Source organism: Gracilinanus agilis, chromosome 2 (assembly GCF_016433145.1).
Source record: "Gracilinanus agilis isolate LMUSP501 chromosome 2, AgileGrace, whole genome shotgun sequence".
In the NCBI taxonomy this organism is placed as follows: Eukaryota; Metazoa; Chordata; class Mammalia; order Didelphimorphia; family Didelphidae; genus Gracilinanus; species Gracilinanus agilis.
This window is the reverse complement of record NC_058131.1, coordinates 671,248,768-671,266,541: the sequence shown is the minus strand read 5'-3', so window position 1 is coordinate 671,266,541 and position 17,774 is coordinate 671,248,768. Positions and strand designations below refer to the sequence as shown.

At 36.7% G+C, this 17,774-nt stretch overlaps 1 protein-coding gene across 1 annotated transcript in view; it reads right to left on the bottom strand.

Annotated features, from left to right (window-relative positions):
• Positions 1-673: 673 nt before the first annotated feature.
• The window catches only part of PPP3CB (protein phosphatase 3 catalytic subunit beta), a 39,181-nt gene continuing 22,080 nt past the window's right edge, over positions 674-17,774 (bottom strand). The window contains exons 10-12 of the mRNA XM_044659081.1: positions 11,493-11,570; positions 3,577-3,658; positions 674-1,775 (exon numbers count right to left, since the gene is read on the bottom strand). Of these exons, the coding sequence (XP_044515016.1) occupies positions 1,553-1,775; positions 3,577-3,658; positions 11,493-11,570 (383 nt within the window). The 3' untranslated portion in view covers positions 674-1,552. The remainder of the gene's footprint in view (positions 1,776-3,576; positions 3,659-11,492; positions 11,571-17,774) is intronic.

Genomic DNA, 17,774 nt, shown 5'->3' with positions numbered 1-17,774 from the left:
TGTATAAGAGACAGGAGAGAGAGAGAGAGAGAGAGAGAGAGAGAGAGAGAGAGAGAGAGATCTCATTCAGTATGAAAATTTAAACTGGAATTGTGGAAATATGTTTTCAAAACAGCTTTGATGGATTCTCTTACATATCACTAGTTGTAAGACAAAGCAATCACAAACAAAATAGGACATGTATGAGTTACAAGCAAAAAATTATTTGTCCAAATAAAAAATGCCTCTCTGAAATGCTATCATTTAAATTTTAGGGTGAGTAAAATGAATTGTGAAAATTCAGCCAAACTGAAATTTTAAGTGAAGTTTAAAAATAAAATTTCCTCCTATGTTGCTCCCCTAAAATCATGAAGTTTTATTACACATACAAAAAAGGAGCCATTCTTACTAAGAATAAGGAACATACTGGAGGTGCTGCTTAGCTTAGCAGAACAATGACCCTTGGAGGGTTATTGTCAGTGGGGGCTGCAAAAAGAAGTAAAATCAGCTCCTGACCACATCACCTTTTTTCCACTGTTCAACCAAAGGCTTGAAACTTGGACTTCAGTCACTGAACATATTCTGCCACATTCACATTCACTCTCTCCCTATTTTATCTGACAGGTTTTGTTTACACCAACTCAAAAAATTAACTATTTTGTTACAAAATATTCAATGAGCCAGATTACAGGAATGCTTTATGTAGAATTCTTTTTATTTTCATGCAAAAATATAGGCACACTTAGTCAACACCCTTTCAATTTTGACTTACAAGATTTAAGTTCAACCCCTTTATTCTCCACTTATAACAATGATTTAATACCTCCTCAATTACATAATTGTTCAGAGTGCACAGAGTGCAGTAGCAAATGCAGCAAACCTTCAAACAAGGTGCTACAAAGTTGCTTCTACATCAAGAGACAGACAAGTGTCTGATAGAGTAGTTTAATTTAACATACTTATACAGACATACAGCTATACCTAGAGAAAGACAGACAGATTTAAGAAAGCAGCTACATCTGCAGAGGAAGGAAACAGCATGTTACAGAGACGATCAATTATACATAGAACATTTGACAAACACCACAAAAAACAAACTTTGGCATCATTTACCAGAGTACAAAACCTTGCACAAGTCTGTCGGCAAATGAAGTGCATAGTAATGTTCTGGGACCCAGAGCAGACTGTTAACACTAAAATTAAATAATCTGAAGTTTCCCAATGGAAAATAAGCACAATCTAATACAATTACATAAATGAAAAGCAAACAACAAAAAACTAGGAATCACATTTCCATTTTTGCATTCTGAATGTTCCTGATTGACATGCTTAAAAGTGGGGGCTTTTAATAGCAAGGGCTGCAGTTTTAATAATGCATTTAAATAAATGAATAAATAATGGATTACATTCGACTTCCCAGACATAATGAAGGAAAGGAACTGGCCCATGTCCTCTACTGAAAATCTGAGGGCCTGCCCATCCTCGTTCTGTGAAATAAATAACTGGTCTCTCAGGTGTCTGCCCTGATCAAGTATTGATCAGAAACTGCCTAACAGATGGCACCCTGCCCGTGTCAGCTGCTGAGACAGGAACTGAAAAGCAGAAGGAACTCCCTGCATGCATTATATGTGGTGTTAGCCCAAGAGTGAGGGGCGCCCCAGTCCATCTGAGGCCCAGCTAGGTGCATAGCATCATTACCACTTTGCAGGGTCTGTCGTCCTCCAGCCAACACTCCACTAGGCAACATCCCTGTGGGAGTCAGGCCCTTGAGTGTCAGCACACTTTCACTCTCCTCCCTGGAGAAAAGAAAGACATCAGAGGTTGGAATCTTTCATTATAAATATCCATCAGAATGGTTTCCACATAGGAACAGACTCTGAAAACAGCCTGTTTTAATAATAATTCATCTACTGATCATTTACAATAGTTTACAAACTTTTTTGGATGGAGCATGTACTCCTAATGAGCATATTTTACTTACATATGTAAATTGTATGTGCATTAATAAATTAATTATTTTGTTATCAAACTGACACAGAAATACATCTGAAAAGAATTATAATAAGAGGAAACTATATTTGATCCTAGCGGGACTCATTGGAGTTTACTGAGTGAGGAAGCCCACATGAGAATCACAGCAGCTCTGTGTCGGAGGTTAGGTGGGGCCGCGGCAAACTGAAAACAGAGAGCACACCCGTGGGGCTCCTGCCAGAGAGGGGTCCAGAGGGGCCTGGTACTATCACATCAGCAGAAAAGGGAGTGTAGACAAGAAAGGCTGTGGAGGCAGAAAAGGCAAAGTATATAAGAGGGGTGACAGGGAAGGAAGAATTGTAGATGGCAGCAATGGGGTCCTCCAAATGGTCTTGAAGGTGACAGCTATGCACCTGGAAGGGGATGTCAAGCTTGGAACACTTGGCAGGGAGGCCTTCAGGGAAAGACAATGTGGCCAACCCTCTGACATCCAGTGAGACCTGTCCTGTGCAACTCACCTTTTGCCGGTGGACCACATGGGGTGGGGGGTGCTTCATTCTCAATGCACCTGTTCAGCTGCTGGTGTGGGCACCCAACCAATTGTTAGGCCACAAATACCCTTAGGGGCTGACCCCCTGGGAGCATTGGAGGCAGCTGGATGGGGCAGTAGATAAAACACTGAACCTGGAGTCGGGAGGATCTGAGTTCAGATCTTCTCTCAGATGCTCATTAGCTGTATTACCCAGAGTCACTTAACCACTCACTGTCTAATCCCAGTTTTGTCATCAGAAAAATGGAAATAATAACAGCACCTATCTCCCAAGTTTACTAAGAATATAATGAGATATTTGTAAATTGTTTTGAGTGTGATGTATTAGTTGTTGTTGTTGTTGTTATTATTATTATTATTATTGGACAAGTTCAGGCATGGTTTTGTTATTATTATTATTATTATTACTATTATTATTATTATTATTATTATTATTATTGGACAAGTTCAGGTATGGTTTTGTTAGAAACCAACCCTACATTTGGTTACTATAGGGAAGATGGGATGAGACTCCTCCTCTTCCCCTCATGATCAACTACCCTTGGGGTGAGGATATAGTCCCTCAGGGAATTCCAACCCTTTATGAACACCACTCAATCAAAAGACTATGATTCTTAAAGCCTAAAGCATAATTCTCTTCAGCTGGGGAGCTGCTGGGGAGAACAAGCAAACAGCTAAGCAGAGCAGGTAAATTAGTCCAGAGAGAAGGGCAACAGTGAGGCAGTCTGGTGAACATGCGATGTCATCCAGTCTAATCTGTGCTTAACAGAGAGGGAGTTTTCAGGAGAGATGGGTAGGTACCCAGAAGAGCCTGTGCTCTACCAATAGGTTAGGCTAGGATGGGAAGTCAGCTTCCCAAAGCTGGAAAGGGTCTGGTATACTGATGAGTGACAATAATTTTACCTAACAGAGCTCCACAGCTTGGTTCAAACTTGCACTGTTATCCTGCTCAACATGTGAAAGCCCCATCTCTTGATGAAAGAAGGTTAGCACATTGTTTCTAGATGGCAGGTAAGGCACAGCTGGACGGAGCAGAAAGGCTGTTGTAAACAGATGACTGACAAAGCATCCATTACCTGAGGACAGAGAAGACTCTTGCCATCTTGCCAATTGCTCGGATTTTGTTCCGGATTATTTCTTTCCGTGCCGCCGCTGATCCTACTTTCAATGGAATAAAAAAAGGGGCTTAAGTTTGGAGTGTCTTCATGCATACCATGCTATTAGCCTCTCCCTCTCCCCCCCCAACTTCACCCCCCCCATACACACACACACACACACACACACACACACACACACACACACACACACACACACACACACCCCTCTGCATCTGGACCAAGACCCCAATACCTGTGGTCACAGAGAAAACTTGCTGATCTTATAATGAGAAGATTCTCCCTGAACCCTGGCTCAATACCAGTATAGCACTAAGTTCTGATAAAACAATAAAACTTAACTCATAAACTTGCTTGCTTGATTAGTAAAAAAGCCAATTCATCATTATTCACAAATGGGAAAGAAAATCCATCCCAATCCAAAGCATTTTGTCAAATTAGTGGCCAAGAAAGAATCAGTAATTATTCTGCAGAATTTACTGCTTCTTCCTCACAAAAGCCCAATTAGCACACAAGCTGGAATTATTACAGGCTCCCCATCACACAATGACAGCAATGAACCCTTCATGCTACATTGGCCTAAATAACCACGCTATGAAAGTCATTCTATAGAAGGGTCCTAACTAGCGAGTCTCTATATCAACCCAACAGACTGGACTGTCCCTTTGAGGTCACGGAAAAAAGTGCAAGCCTCTACATCTTTAAGCATTATGGGAAGGTTAGCTATAAGAAAGACTACTGTCAATGCCATTTGCTTCATCTCCCAAAAGCCAACTGTACTTTCTATGTCATTGTGGTCAAGAGAGATTATTAAGACTCACCAGCACCTAAGCTGAACGAACCTCAGAAGTCATGCATTTCTACCCCAGCCTCTAAACAATGCTATAACTGGTCCAGACCAAATAAAATGAGGGAAGCAGGCCTTTCCTCTATTAGACTGTAAGCTCCTTGAGGGCAAGAATCCTGTCTTACCTAAACTCTATATACTTCCATCAGCATCTAGCACAGTGTTCTGCACACAGTAGGTATTTAATAAATGTTTGCTCATGCACAGTAACTACAGGCATTCTGGCCCTAGGAGTATGGCTCCTGAAAGCTGTGCTTCACCTTCATTGGGAAAAAAGAAAGAAAGATATAAAGAAAGGAAGAAAGGTTTGAAAAGGTTTAAGAGGCAAAGCCAGTTGAGTTCTTTAGGTTCTGAGGAATCTGAATCACCTAGTCTTCTGCACTAGTGTTTCACCATAAAACTGAACAGCCTATAAACACATGTAAATTAAAATGACAACTGGACAAATGGAAACCATTTCAAGGTAACTGAAAAGGAAATCTAATTTCCAAGATGAAAACGAGAGACACAATCTGTAAGGTACAAGTTCTACAACAAAATTCTATAATGTTTATGAAGCTCCACAAGCATTAAATGTGCTTTTCTAACATTTTAACACAGGTTTACCTCAAAACAAACAAACAAAACCCTTCAGAAACTTGATAACTAGAACTACATAAAAATCAATGCTAATGAGTATTTTTATAGATGTAAAAAAAATCACCAATAATATTAGAATCACAGAATGTTTAAGGTGAAAGTGACCTTAGAGACCCTAGATTTTACAAATAAGGAAATAGAGGCAGAAAGGTTGTGATTTGTACAAGGTTACACTGTAAGTCACTTTCTTTTCTACTGAGCATATTTTATAAAAAAAAAAGAGAAAATAATTTTATAGTTAGATTCAGAGGAAACTATAACTTCATATATGCATGAAATCATAAGTTTTAACCTTATGCGCATTTTGGTAAAGTCAAATAGAATATAAACTGTAGCTAATTTTAGCTTTAAAAAAAATCACTGAAATATAGAAACACTGTAACAAATCAGGATTTTGGGACAATCTATGAACACATCATGCACAATATTAAAGTAAATATCCACAGTAAAATTTTAAGGAACAAGACAGTCGACTGAACACACCCTAATCATGCAGGCAGAAATACAAAGTGTTACAAATAGGTAAAAGAATGAAATCTAAAGACAAGAGGAATGAAAAAGGGAGAAATATTTCCATGCACAGAAAGACAGACATCTTGGAATATGACTTCCAAAACAAAAAATATCAATTTAGGTAAATTTAAACTAAATTTTCAGTGTCCAATGAGAATCATCCTAGATAAGCATAACTCTCTAATATTTGGTAACTTAAAGGGATGAAACAATTTATGAAGTCATATTTCAAAACAATGTAACTCTGTCTGGTCTGTACCTTTTTTATTGCCATATATGAGTCGTTCTTCAGATGGAGAGTCCAGAAAAAAGGAAGTGAATGATGGAGAAAAAGATGGTTGAGACAAATAAAAAGATAGATATTTAACTTGGCAGTGGTACTGAAGAATGAATGTGGGAAGAAAGGGAAGAAAATGAAAGTCCTCACATTTGAAAAAGGCAGTATTATAGAAAACTAGTGAATAAAAAGGAGATGCCACTGGGAAAATTCTCAAGTAAAGAAGAAAAATTTAAGGAGATAGGTTTGGAGTATGACTCAAAACAGTATTTGATGAAAATAGAAATAACTAAAGGACAGGAGAAACATGTGAAAACACATAAGACTTCTAAAGACTATGTCACAAACAATCGCACATGTCTATCTTGACATGCTTGAGAAAATGTGTCACCCATGGAAACATGTTTTAAGTAAAAGGTAATGACACAAATTGGAGATAAGCTCATGTGGTTCTTGAAGAACACCATCACTTGGCAAGATGGAATCCTAGTTCCAGGTGGTATACAGAAGGTGCTTTATTGAACCATACCTAAGTAGTAAACTTTCCCTATTTTTAATTAGAGAAAAGCAGAAAAATATACAATATGAACATCTAAAGTACAAGACATTTTGAATCAGAATTATACTTCTATAGAGATTACAGAGCAACAGTGTATGTGCTTTCTGCTCTCAAGCTAAATGGGGAGAGATGTTGGAAGTGTCTTGTTACAAAAGAGCATTAGCTTCACACACAAAAACAATACTAAAGAACGGAAACTGAGAATGATATCTGTACTTTTCTATATCCTACAGTTAACCCACATATTCATAAATATATAGAATTTTGAGCTGAAAAGGACCTTGCATTATGTAAAGCTAAATCCCTCATTTTACAGACAAGGAAACTAAACTAAAGTGACTTTCCTAATGTCAGAGATAGCAAACCATGTTGGAGCCCAGTTCCTCTGATTCCAAATCAAATGCTCTTTTCGATAAACTATTATACTTCCCAAAGTTTTAGACTAGTAAAACTAAATTCCTCAATTCCCCAGGTTAAAATTTTCTGCTTTGTTTATTTTAGAAAAAGGTCTAAATACCAGGAGAACGACATAATTTCTCTTTTTGTAATAAAAATGGACTATCTTAAAAGATGTTAAATGTATCAACTTTACATAATTTATGGATGCAGGCTCACTGCTAAGGAAAATCATCATTACAAAATACAGTGTACTGCCTACACGACACACACCAAATACAACTAAAACAAACCACTAACTCCTATGACAAAGGACCTTATTGTTTAACAACCTTCCACATTCTTCCTCTTGCGTATAGATTTCATCAAAATGACACAAAATTGGCAGTGGTGCTTTAAGAACCCCTTTCCTAACACTAGAGATTTGCCTTCTTATCATCTTTTCATCAATGCTGCTGCCCCCTTGTTGTTACTTAACTTCTTCCCTCACGCCTCCTGTTTTTCAACCTTGCTCCAACACCAGGCCAACTAGCAATTAAGTGTATGGTGGTGACAGGATGAGCCAATAGCTGTGAGAGGAAATGAAAACTATCTCATCCTATTAGTACTCTTTACTCGTCCTCAAAGGGTGAATGAGAACAAGAAGGGAATCAATCAGGAAAGAAGAGAACTGGAAGAAACTGGACAATGAGAAAGAGAAGGAAATAAGGAGTAAAACTTGGACCTACCAGGGACTCATTATTCCCCTTGAGTATTTCTCATAGCCCTCAAGTGCCTCTGTCTCTGATCTTCACTCTCTGGTCCTGGAACCTTAATCTGCTTTCCCCCTTGACATGGACACTAGCCTTACTCCAAACTCCTGCCTCTTTAGAGCTGGGAGAATGCTCACTTCCATTGCCCAGCAGGCAGATGAGCAACCTAACTCCTGCTGAAGAGCTGCAACATGGAGGGGACACCCGTCACTCAAAGTTAGAGCTCTGAATGTATTTTCCCATAGAAACATTGTTATAATCATGGTTTAAAAAGTCATTATGACCAAGTTGTATTTCTCCCTGGAATGCAAGAATAGTAATGATAGAAGAAAGAATTTCAATACCATTCATATCAATAGGAAAAATACAAATAAAATTGAAAAGATGCCATGAAGAGAGTTAACACATTTTATTATGTATTTTTAAAACTCTAGAAAAAATCAAGTAAAAGAGGTTCCTTTCTTAATGTGATAGCATATCCAAAATTAAGTGTTAAAATTGTATTCAAATGTAGAGATAATAGTAGAACGTCCATTAAAAACAGGATCAAGACCAGAAAGATCTCTGTCACAAATTCTATTTATAACTAGAAATGTCAGTTAAAAGCTATCATAAACAAATAAAATTATAAAGTATGAGGGGTTCCAAAAGTCTTACTATAGTTTTAGGCTTTAACAACTTAAAAATGGCTCTAAGACTTTTGAAACACCCTATGTATAGGAAGGGAATTAAAAATAAAATTTTATAAATGATAATAAATGGATACTTAAAAATTCAAGGAAATAAAGCAAAAAGTTACTAGAAATAATTCAAGAGAGGAAAAAAATTAAACTTATTATTATGTATCAGTCTAACCATTTAAAAGACAATGAAAACAAGATTCTATTTACAGCCACGACAGACAAAACTAAATACTTGGATGTTTGTTTAACTTGGGGCCTAAAAAGAGATTAAAAGGAACTTATGAAACTTTAATGAGAAAAATTAGAGGGAACATAGTTTAGTGCATGGGCAATAGTCTCAGAATGTGGGAAATCTGAGTTCATGTCCTACCTCTGACCCATCTGGTTGGCTCTCAGATCCTGAGAATGTCATTTAACCAACTCTAAATGACCCAGACAACTAACTGCCTAGGACCATAAATCACAGAACTGTTGCTGAAATGCATTGGCAGAAGGAGGTTTCTCACTGAATTGTCCCTTCATCAATGTAATCGCAGATCCAGACCAAACCTCCAAAGGGGGCAATGAATGAAAGAGTTTTATAAATGGAAAAATGTATCTTGCTACTGGTTGGAAAGATTATAAGTACTGTGAAGAACCACCTTAAATCCTCTTGGGAAATAGGCTAAGGTATAAATGATAATTGTAAATGTTACAGTACTCCTTAATACATAAATTTAATGCAATACCAATTTAAATCCCCATGATATAGATTTTAACAAATTAAAAGTGAAATTTATCTGGAAGAACAAGTAGGCAGAACAAAGAGCTACAGAGATAAGAACTCAAATCTAGTTCCCATGCACAATGTCAATCGGTATAGATCAGAAGGGAGTATATTCTCCTAAAAAATTATTTAGTATTTACTTTCCACATATTCCATATTTCCACATATGTCATTTTTCTCCACAACAGAATGAATATAAGCTCCTTATAAGCAGGGGCATTTGATTTTTGCCTTTATATCTTCAGTATCCATAACAGTGCAAGCACATAGTAGGTACCTACTAAATTCTTGCTGAATGGAATTAAAATAACATTAAACAAGAGTGTAATGTACTCATTGGATTTCAAAACATTGTTTAAAATTACAATTATAAAAAATGCATACCACTGCGATCCCAAAACTGAACTATTGAAAATAAGTCTCAGAAGTAGTAAAAGAAAATAATATTTGATGGGCTAGAAATAACACAAAATATGAGAATATTTATATGGTCTTGAAAAATAGGCTAAAATTATAGTGAAGGAATAAGTTTTGATTTCACATCACACAATGCCAAAAATTCTTAATAAGTTAAAGAGTTAATCTTAAAATAAACAAAGCAAAATGTATATATCTTAGCTTTGCAGGAATGACACATTTATTTCTATCAAATAAACAGAAGGCATTGACAGTGATGATGGCTGAAATCAACAACTTTAGCACAGTGAAGACAAATATTCTTTGGGTAGGTAACTCAAAGACTGGTTATCTTCCCATATTTGAAAAAAAGATTAAAAAAATGAGAAAATGTGTGACAGGCACAAATGACAAAAGTATATTATCAAAAATATGTAACACCAACACAAACACAAGAAAACCACATATATTTTCAATTAGATAAATGGTCAGTGGCAATAAGCTGATAATCTATACCCTAATAAAAACTAGCAATTCAAGAAATAGTTCATACTTTCCATCTAAGAAATATATAAAAAATTATAAAACTAATGGTGAAATTATAAGAAAACATTACTAAAAATACTGCATATTAGTCCAGTTATCCTGGAGAACAATATGAAAATATAACAAGAGCTACAAATATACTCTTTGTCTTTATTATCTTTGGGAGTTTCTCCTTTAAAATAAAAAAAAAAAAGTCACCTATCTGTGTAACTATTCATAGCGGCACGATTTTTAAGAGTGAAAAAAACTGGAAAGAACCCAAATACTCAACAGTAGGAGAATGGCTAAGCAAAAACCAAAGCCTATAACATTATGGAACACCATGTACCTAAACAAAATGCAATTTATGTGAGCTCTATAATAAATGCATCAGTTTATGTGAACTATCACTTTACTACTTCAAGGAATTATAGTTTCATCAGTGTGACTACTTTCTCCAATGACTCTGCCTGTAGGTGGTCTTCAAGTACTTCTGAGGCAAAAATAAACAAATAAATAGATAATGTGGCAAATCCATCGCCCTGCATCCAATCTGGTGAAGAGCCTCTTCAAACTTGGATAGGAGGATGTTTAGAAAATAGCTACATGGTCCAGGCAAATGTTCAAAACTTTTCCAGTTTTGTAGAAACTACAAAAACTTGGAGTAGCATAACGGTTCAGTGGGTAGAGAACCAGACCTGAAGACAGGAAGTCCTGGATTCAAATTTGGCCTTGTTCTAGCTCGGCGCAAGTCATTTAACTCCAGCTGCCTAGGCCTTACCACTTTCCTATCTTGGAACTGATACTTTGTATTGATTCTAAAACAGAAAATATAAAAACTTGCATTCTGCCAGGATAAAACTCAAAAGATACAAAATGAAAAGAATTTAATGTTTACCTTCAAACAGATTTTAAATGAAATGTTGATTTTGAAAAACAAAACTTTAAAGTCATTAGGTACTATATATACATAGTATTAGTCACCAGGGCTAAACAAGGTGTTTGTGGGCAAATCTGGGACCTTAATAACCATTTTAATAATTAATATTATTAAAAATTATTGTTTCTAGGAAAAAATGTGTTCAGAGTCAAGCTACCAAACTAAAAGTGAACTTCTGTAATGAAACGAATTTCTAGATCAAGGGCTGTTTTTGCTAGATTTCAAAAGCAGCAGTGAAGTAGAGATTCTGATGTGTTAGAAGCACTGCACAGAGAGGGAAACAAGAAGCGTCGTTATAATCCTCTGATTCCTTTGGCTTCCTCCCGTCTAAAGTCCTCCCAGGACACCAAGCTTTCCATCTTCCTTTCCTTTCACAACCCTTACTCTTGCTTCTCTTCCAAACCTCATCTTTACCGTACCTCATATAAAAGCAAAACCACTTTACATCAACAAAATCTATTTTGTTCTGTCTTTCTAGGAGTACAAATTCTCTGAGGGCAGTGACAATTTTTCCAACAAGTTTTTTGCAGCACCTAGGTAATGAAAGAATAGTCTAGTAAAAGGAGTAAAAATAATGTTCATACCGTCAAACTGGTCTTCGCCTTCAGTCATTAGTTCATCATCAGAGCAAATACTCAGAACATTTACCAACATCTCTGTCACTATAAAAAAGAATAAATTACATATTTATATTACATAGTTGATAACACGTATTATATATATTCTCTTGTGGTAAATTAATTTCCAACTCAAGATGACTCTTCTGTATTCTAATTATCCAAACAAATGCTTTTCTGATATATTATTTTTTCAACATTTCAAAAGAATCCAATAAGCAAATATATTTTTGTTATAGTGAATATAGAATTTAAAATAAATGTACCATAGAACAATGGAAAAAGTACTAAATTTATGGGTAGCTAAGTGGCTCAGTAGATAGAAAGCCAGACCTACAGTCGGAAAGGCCTGCGTTTAAATTTGACCTCAGATATTTCCTAGCTGAGTGATCCTGGGCAAGTCACTTAACCCCGTTTGCCTAGCCCTTGCCCATCTGTCTTAAAGTTGTTACTAAAATAAAAAGATTAAAAAAAGTCCTAGATTTAAGAATAACAGAACCAGAATTCCAATCCCAATTCTGCTATTTATTATATGTTTGGCTTGAGACAAGTCACAGAACACCTCTCTGTCCTTCAGTTCTTGTATCTAAAAAGTGAAGGGGTTGGACCAAATGACCTCCAGCCCTAAACCTATCAACTAATCAGCACAAACATTTTTATTAAGTGCCTAATGCAGTGCTATATGCTGGAGATAGAGAAAAATCACCCTCGAAGAGCTTACACTGAATTAGAGGAAATATGTATATTTTATATACACAAATATACAGGCCAAAGAAATAAAAGGTAATTTTGAGGAGGGCAGTTAGGAACTAAAGGGGATCAGGAAAGGTCTTGTGAATAAAGGAGTGCCCGAGGTGAATCTTGAAAGAAGGGATTCTAGAGGCACAGGTAAAGAACAAGTATATTTTGAGCATTTAAGACAACCAGGAAAATAGCACAGAGATGAGAGAAGCAGCAGTATGAGGAACAGTAAAGAGCCTACACTGGTCAAACTATCAAATATGAGACAAGGAGAAATGTTTAAATCTGGAAAGGTAGGTTGAAGCCAGGTTGTGAAGGGCTTTAAATGGTAAATAAGAGAGTTTATGTTAGCTCTTAAGAGATCACAGAGAGATATTACTATATTAAGATATTAGGAGTTTACAGGCTATCCTATCTGTGCTTTAGGAAAATCACACTGGCAGCATTACGTAAAACAGATTAGAAGAGGGGAAAGAGGCAGTAAGACCAACTAGGAAGGTTATTACTGCAAACATCCAGGTGAGAGTTTATAAAGGGCAGTTGTGGTAGGAATAAAGAGAGGGAGTTGAGTATAAGGTAGAAATGAATGGATATGTGGAGTGGGGGGAAAATGACATTGGCAAACCTAGAAGACTGGCATAACATGATCTGGAAGGATCTAAAACTAACTCCAGGGCACTTGGGTGGTGCAGAGGATGCAGCATTAGAATGGGAGTCAGAAAGGCCTCTGTTCAAATGCAGCTTCAGATACTTATTTAGTTGTGACCCTAGGCAAGTCACCTAACCCTTCTTGCCTCAGTTCCTCCATATTTCTACCAAGAAAACCTCAAATGGGGTCAGGAGGAGTTGAATGTGACTGAAAAACCACTGAATGACAACAATAAAATTAACTCCAGAATATGAATGAAGTAGTTTAGCATTAGGGAGAAAGGAAAGAGGGAAATAAATGTTATAAAGAGAGGATTTTTAATAGTGGATCTTGATAAACATCAGGAAAGGTCTCAAAATGAGGGAAAAAACAACAGAGAATAATAATTTGGAAAAGTTCAGTGCCCCATACAGAACCAATTCTCAAGTTCCTATGAAGAAGTAAATCTCCATGAAAAAGTAAATATATGGAAGGTGACTAAGCAAAGTACTTAGCAAACTTTAATGCACTACACAAATGTTAGTTAATATTGTTGCAAACACAAAGCTTCTGGTCTTTATAGCACAACAGAGCCTATTACCAATGACGCTTCACCACCCCTAGAAATCAGGAGGGTGAACAGGATATCTTCAGTGAGGTCCTTAGTGATACAATCACCAGTTTCTGATCTATCACATAACCCCATCTCCTTCAAGGGCCCTTGAGAGTGAGGACCCCCCCCCCCCCCAAAAGAATCTTGCTTTAGACACTTATATCCCTGACCATTTTCACCACCGGTGCTCTTCATGTCCCAAACAAACTGGCCAAGAGATATAGGCAAAATCACTCCTCATTGCCACTTCCAGACAACTCTCAGCCATCATCATTTAGGTTTCCCTTCAAATTCAAGTTTATCAACTTCCTTCAGTACTTCCCACACCACTGGACTTTCCCTCTACTTTAGCCACACATAGGAAGGGGGATACCTGGGAATACTGACTATCACCCAAAATTGTTCTATTTCCATAATCCAGAACTCTGAAATTTCTCTGATGATCTATCTATCCTTCCAATTTGTCCTCTGCCTGATGACTAAACTTATTACGCTTCTTCACTGAAAACTCTTAAGCCATTCCTATCCCTCCAGTATTACCCCTCTCTGTTTTCCCAATCCATCGTCTCTCCTTCCATCTCACTTTCTTCCTTTTATAATCTCAAACCTACAGATAACTAGTTCAATAATGTGCTCTTGTCCACACTTGCTCCTATCACCTCATGCCTTGGCAAACTTCAACTCTGGATTACTTTCATAATTAATCTTTTCTGTTCCCACTTGCTTGTTGCTAAAGGAAGTCTGAAAAGAATACTGATTAGATCCACTAAAAATTGATGTTAACAAATCTCAACTGGGTCTTCAGTAATCCTTTTCTTCTTCTCTGAATAACTATTGTATTTCCTCAGTGGCTGATTCAAAACTTTTCTCTCAAATCCCCAAGACACCAATCCTCCCACCTCATTCTCATTAGAAAACCTCATCTCCTACTATATTGAGAAAAAGAGAACATCCATTGAAAGCTCAGTTATATTCTTTCTTTTCTTCTCAAAAATCTCTTGGGGGCAGCTGGGTAGCTCAGTGGATTGAGAGCCAGGCCTAGAGATGGGAGATCCTAGGTTCAAATCTGGCCTCAGACACTTCCCAGCTGTGTGATGCTGGGCAAGTCACTTAACCCCCTTACCACTCTTCTGTCTTGGAGCCAATACAAAATATTGACTCTAAGATGGAAGGCAAGGGTTAAAAAAAAAATCTCTTTACATTGTTCACTATTCTGTCCTTCTTTGCTCTAGACTGACAAAAAGTAGTTCCTTTTCCTTCCCCAGGCCAACCCCATACTTTCACCCTTAATTTCTATCCCATACTTGATATACCCTGAGGCTTTTGGCTCACAGCTTTAGAGGAAATCTTCTTATCCAATTCCCTCACTTTAAAGATGAAGAAAATGAGGTCTAGAAAAGGGACTCACTGAGGTCACACAAGGAAGATGGCAGTTAGGACTTGAACTAGGTACTCTTACAGCAGATCCAACTCTGGATGCAGTCTGCTACACTGCCATACGGTAGAGTAGGAAATTAAAAGGCTTTTCTCTTTTCACAGACACAAGCAGAAGACTTGTGTTGTCATCCCTCCTCATTACATGAACAGCTAATTTCTTTTACAGGTCATATATATCTCCTTAATGATGTCTTTTATGCCACTTCTTGAGTACAGGGCATTAATGATAGATAATATGATGCAATCTACTAGGTGACTTTGCCTTTTCATTACTTTCTGGATCAGGTAAAATTTTTATTTTTATGATATCAGTGTTCCAGGATTTCCAGTCATATACCACCAAAATACTGGTGTTTCAAAAATTAGTCTTGTATGGCAAAAGAAAAACTCAGAATCACTGCAATTAACCACCTTCCCCCCAAATTTAATATAACCTGTCTTATTCTCCCACTTCAAATGGGACTAATTCATGGGGTCATCTGTAGTGTTTATTATCCAAGATACCTAAATTGATCTGCTGCCCACTGAAATGTGCATCAAAATTTGTAAACAGTATACATTATTAATCCATTTAACTAACCTCTGTGGGTTTCCAGGACAATTTCTTTGCATTAATTACTTCTAAATGCAATCATCAAAATGTCACAAACAAAAGAGAGCAGGGAAAAGAAACCTTACTGTCCATTTTGGAAGGAAGATGGAACCTTTTTCCATTTAAACTATAAATGAGGCTACTTTCACAACCCTAGAAAATACTTTTGGCAAGCATATGCCTACCCGTTTTAATCATTTTATTTGGATAATCAGAAGGTCACTGAGTAGCATCTCTATAGTTATATCTATAAAGAAACCATGTGTAATCTTAACATGCATGGAAAAAACTATATATGGGGAAAATATATGGAAGACAACTTCTTGAAGTAGAACCTTTAAGACTATATGTGACAGGTATCAGGGTATATATAATATGTGTGTGTCAGAAGACTGATGGTAAAATGCCACTCCTACTTTTCAACATAGGTGGTAGATGAGGTGATGAATGTGGCCCACATTTTCAGATGTGGTCAATGTCTTAATGTACTTTACCAGATTGTACTTCTTTGTTACAAAAAAAAGTTCTATTGTAGAGGTGGAGGAGTCATTCATTAACATAAGTTGCTTTTTAAAAAGCATGTCAAACTTGGAAGTTTGAAGATTTGGGTTCAAATCCTGGATTTAACAATTCTTAATTGCATATCCATGGGCAAGTCCATTCACTTCTCAGAGTCTCAATCTATAAAATGGGGATAGCAATACTTGAACTGTTTCATAGCATTGTTGTAAGGAAAAACACCCTGTGAATTTTAAAGTGTTAAGTCCATAAATCTGAGTCATCAATATTATTAGCAAGTACATTTGTGCAATCCAAAAGCAATCATCACAGAGGAAAATGATGCCAATCTCAAATAGAAACAGATCTCCTTCGAATTAGAAACCACAAATGAATGCTGTCAACATTGCATGCATTTATATTTATTTTGATAAACATCATCCAATTACATTTTTTAAACCCATAAGTTCTGTCTTAGAATCCACAATGATTTTAAGGGAGAAGAGTGCCAAGGGTTAGGCAAATGGGGTTAAATGACTTTCCCAGGGTGACACAGCTAAGAAGTATCTGAAGTCACATTTGAAGCCTGGTGCTACCTAGTTGCCCCACTAATTACACTTTAATCTGGTTCAGGGCCCACAAGTTTAACCTCTCTGGAACTATGAGACTTCTGGCAAGATGATTAGCAGTACATATCTATCTCCTGCACCACCCCAAAAAAGATTTCTTAAAAATGCTTTATAATCATTTATTAAGTGCCTACTATATTCTAAGAACTAACAAGAACTTTACAAAAAGGAAAACTCTTATAGGAAAACATTGTCTACCCCCCACCCCCAAAAAAGCTAAGCAAGAAAAAAAGCAGCAACTAATACAATGAATTATGTAATATCCAACATATATTCCTTTGTATGTTCAGAAAAAACATGGTCATAACTGCTCGATTTAATCTGAAGTGTCATTTTCACTTCTTTGTAGAGCAGGTACATCAAGTCCCTAGGTGTTGAGTGTCAGTCCCACTCCTGTCATCAATATTATAGAAATGCTGTTAGATCTCTTACAATTCATGTCTCTGTGTTCTTCTCATTCCCATTCCATTTATGAGTGCTCTAGGAATGATCTGGCTTAGCTGAATATCATAGTAAGATTCCTACAGTCTCATTTTCTTCTCCACTGTTTTTTGCTTATCGTCCTTCATAATCATCTGTAAAAGAGCTTGTATTCTACACATGTGTATCACTGTGGCATGTTAAGACTGCTGGGTTTTGGACATTTATGTAAGATGGACACAAGCTCTTGATAGAAGTGCAAGCTTCCACTAAGTTGAAATGGTTTTGAAAGGTCAATAAAGGAGATTCCTAAAAGTGACAGAGCCTGCTCTCTTCCTCCATTTCATCTTTGGGCCCAGGTCTTTTTCAACTAATGTACTGATGGAGCGGTACATTAGAGTGTTCATTTTGCATTCTGCACAAAAAATATTCTTTTAAAAAATTGCTTCTTACTGATAAATTTTGGTTTTATATTGCCTAGATTTCTCCCTGTATTCCTCTCCCTGACAAAAACTTTTTTAAAATGAAAAAGAAGAAAATTCAGTTAAAATAATCAACACAGAGAAATGGCATTCTTTACAATATCCCACATCTATGGACCCTGACCTTTACAAAGGAGCAGAGGGTAGCATCTTCTAATTCACTGTAATTTTGCAATTTTCACTTTTGACTGTTCTAAGGTTGTTCTTTC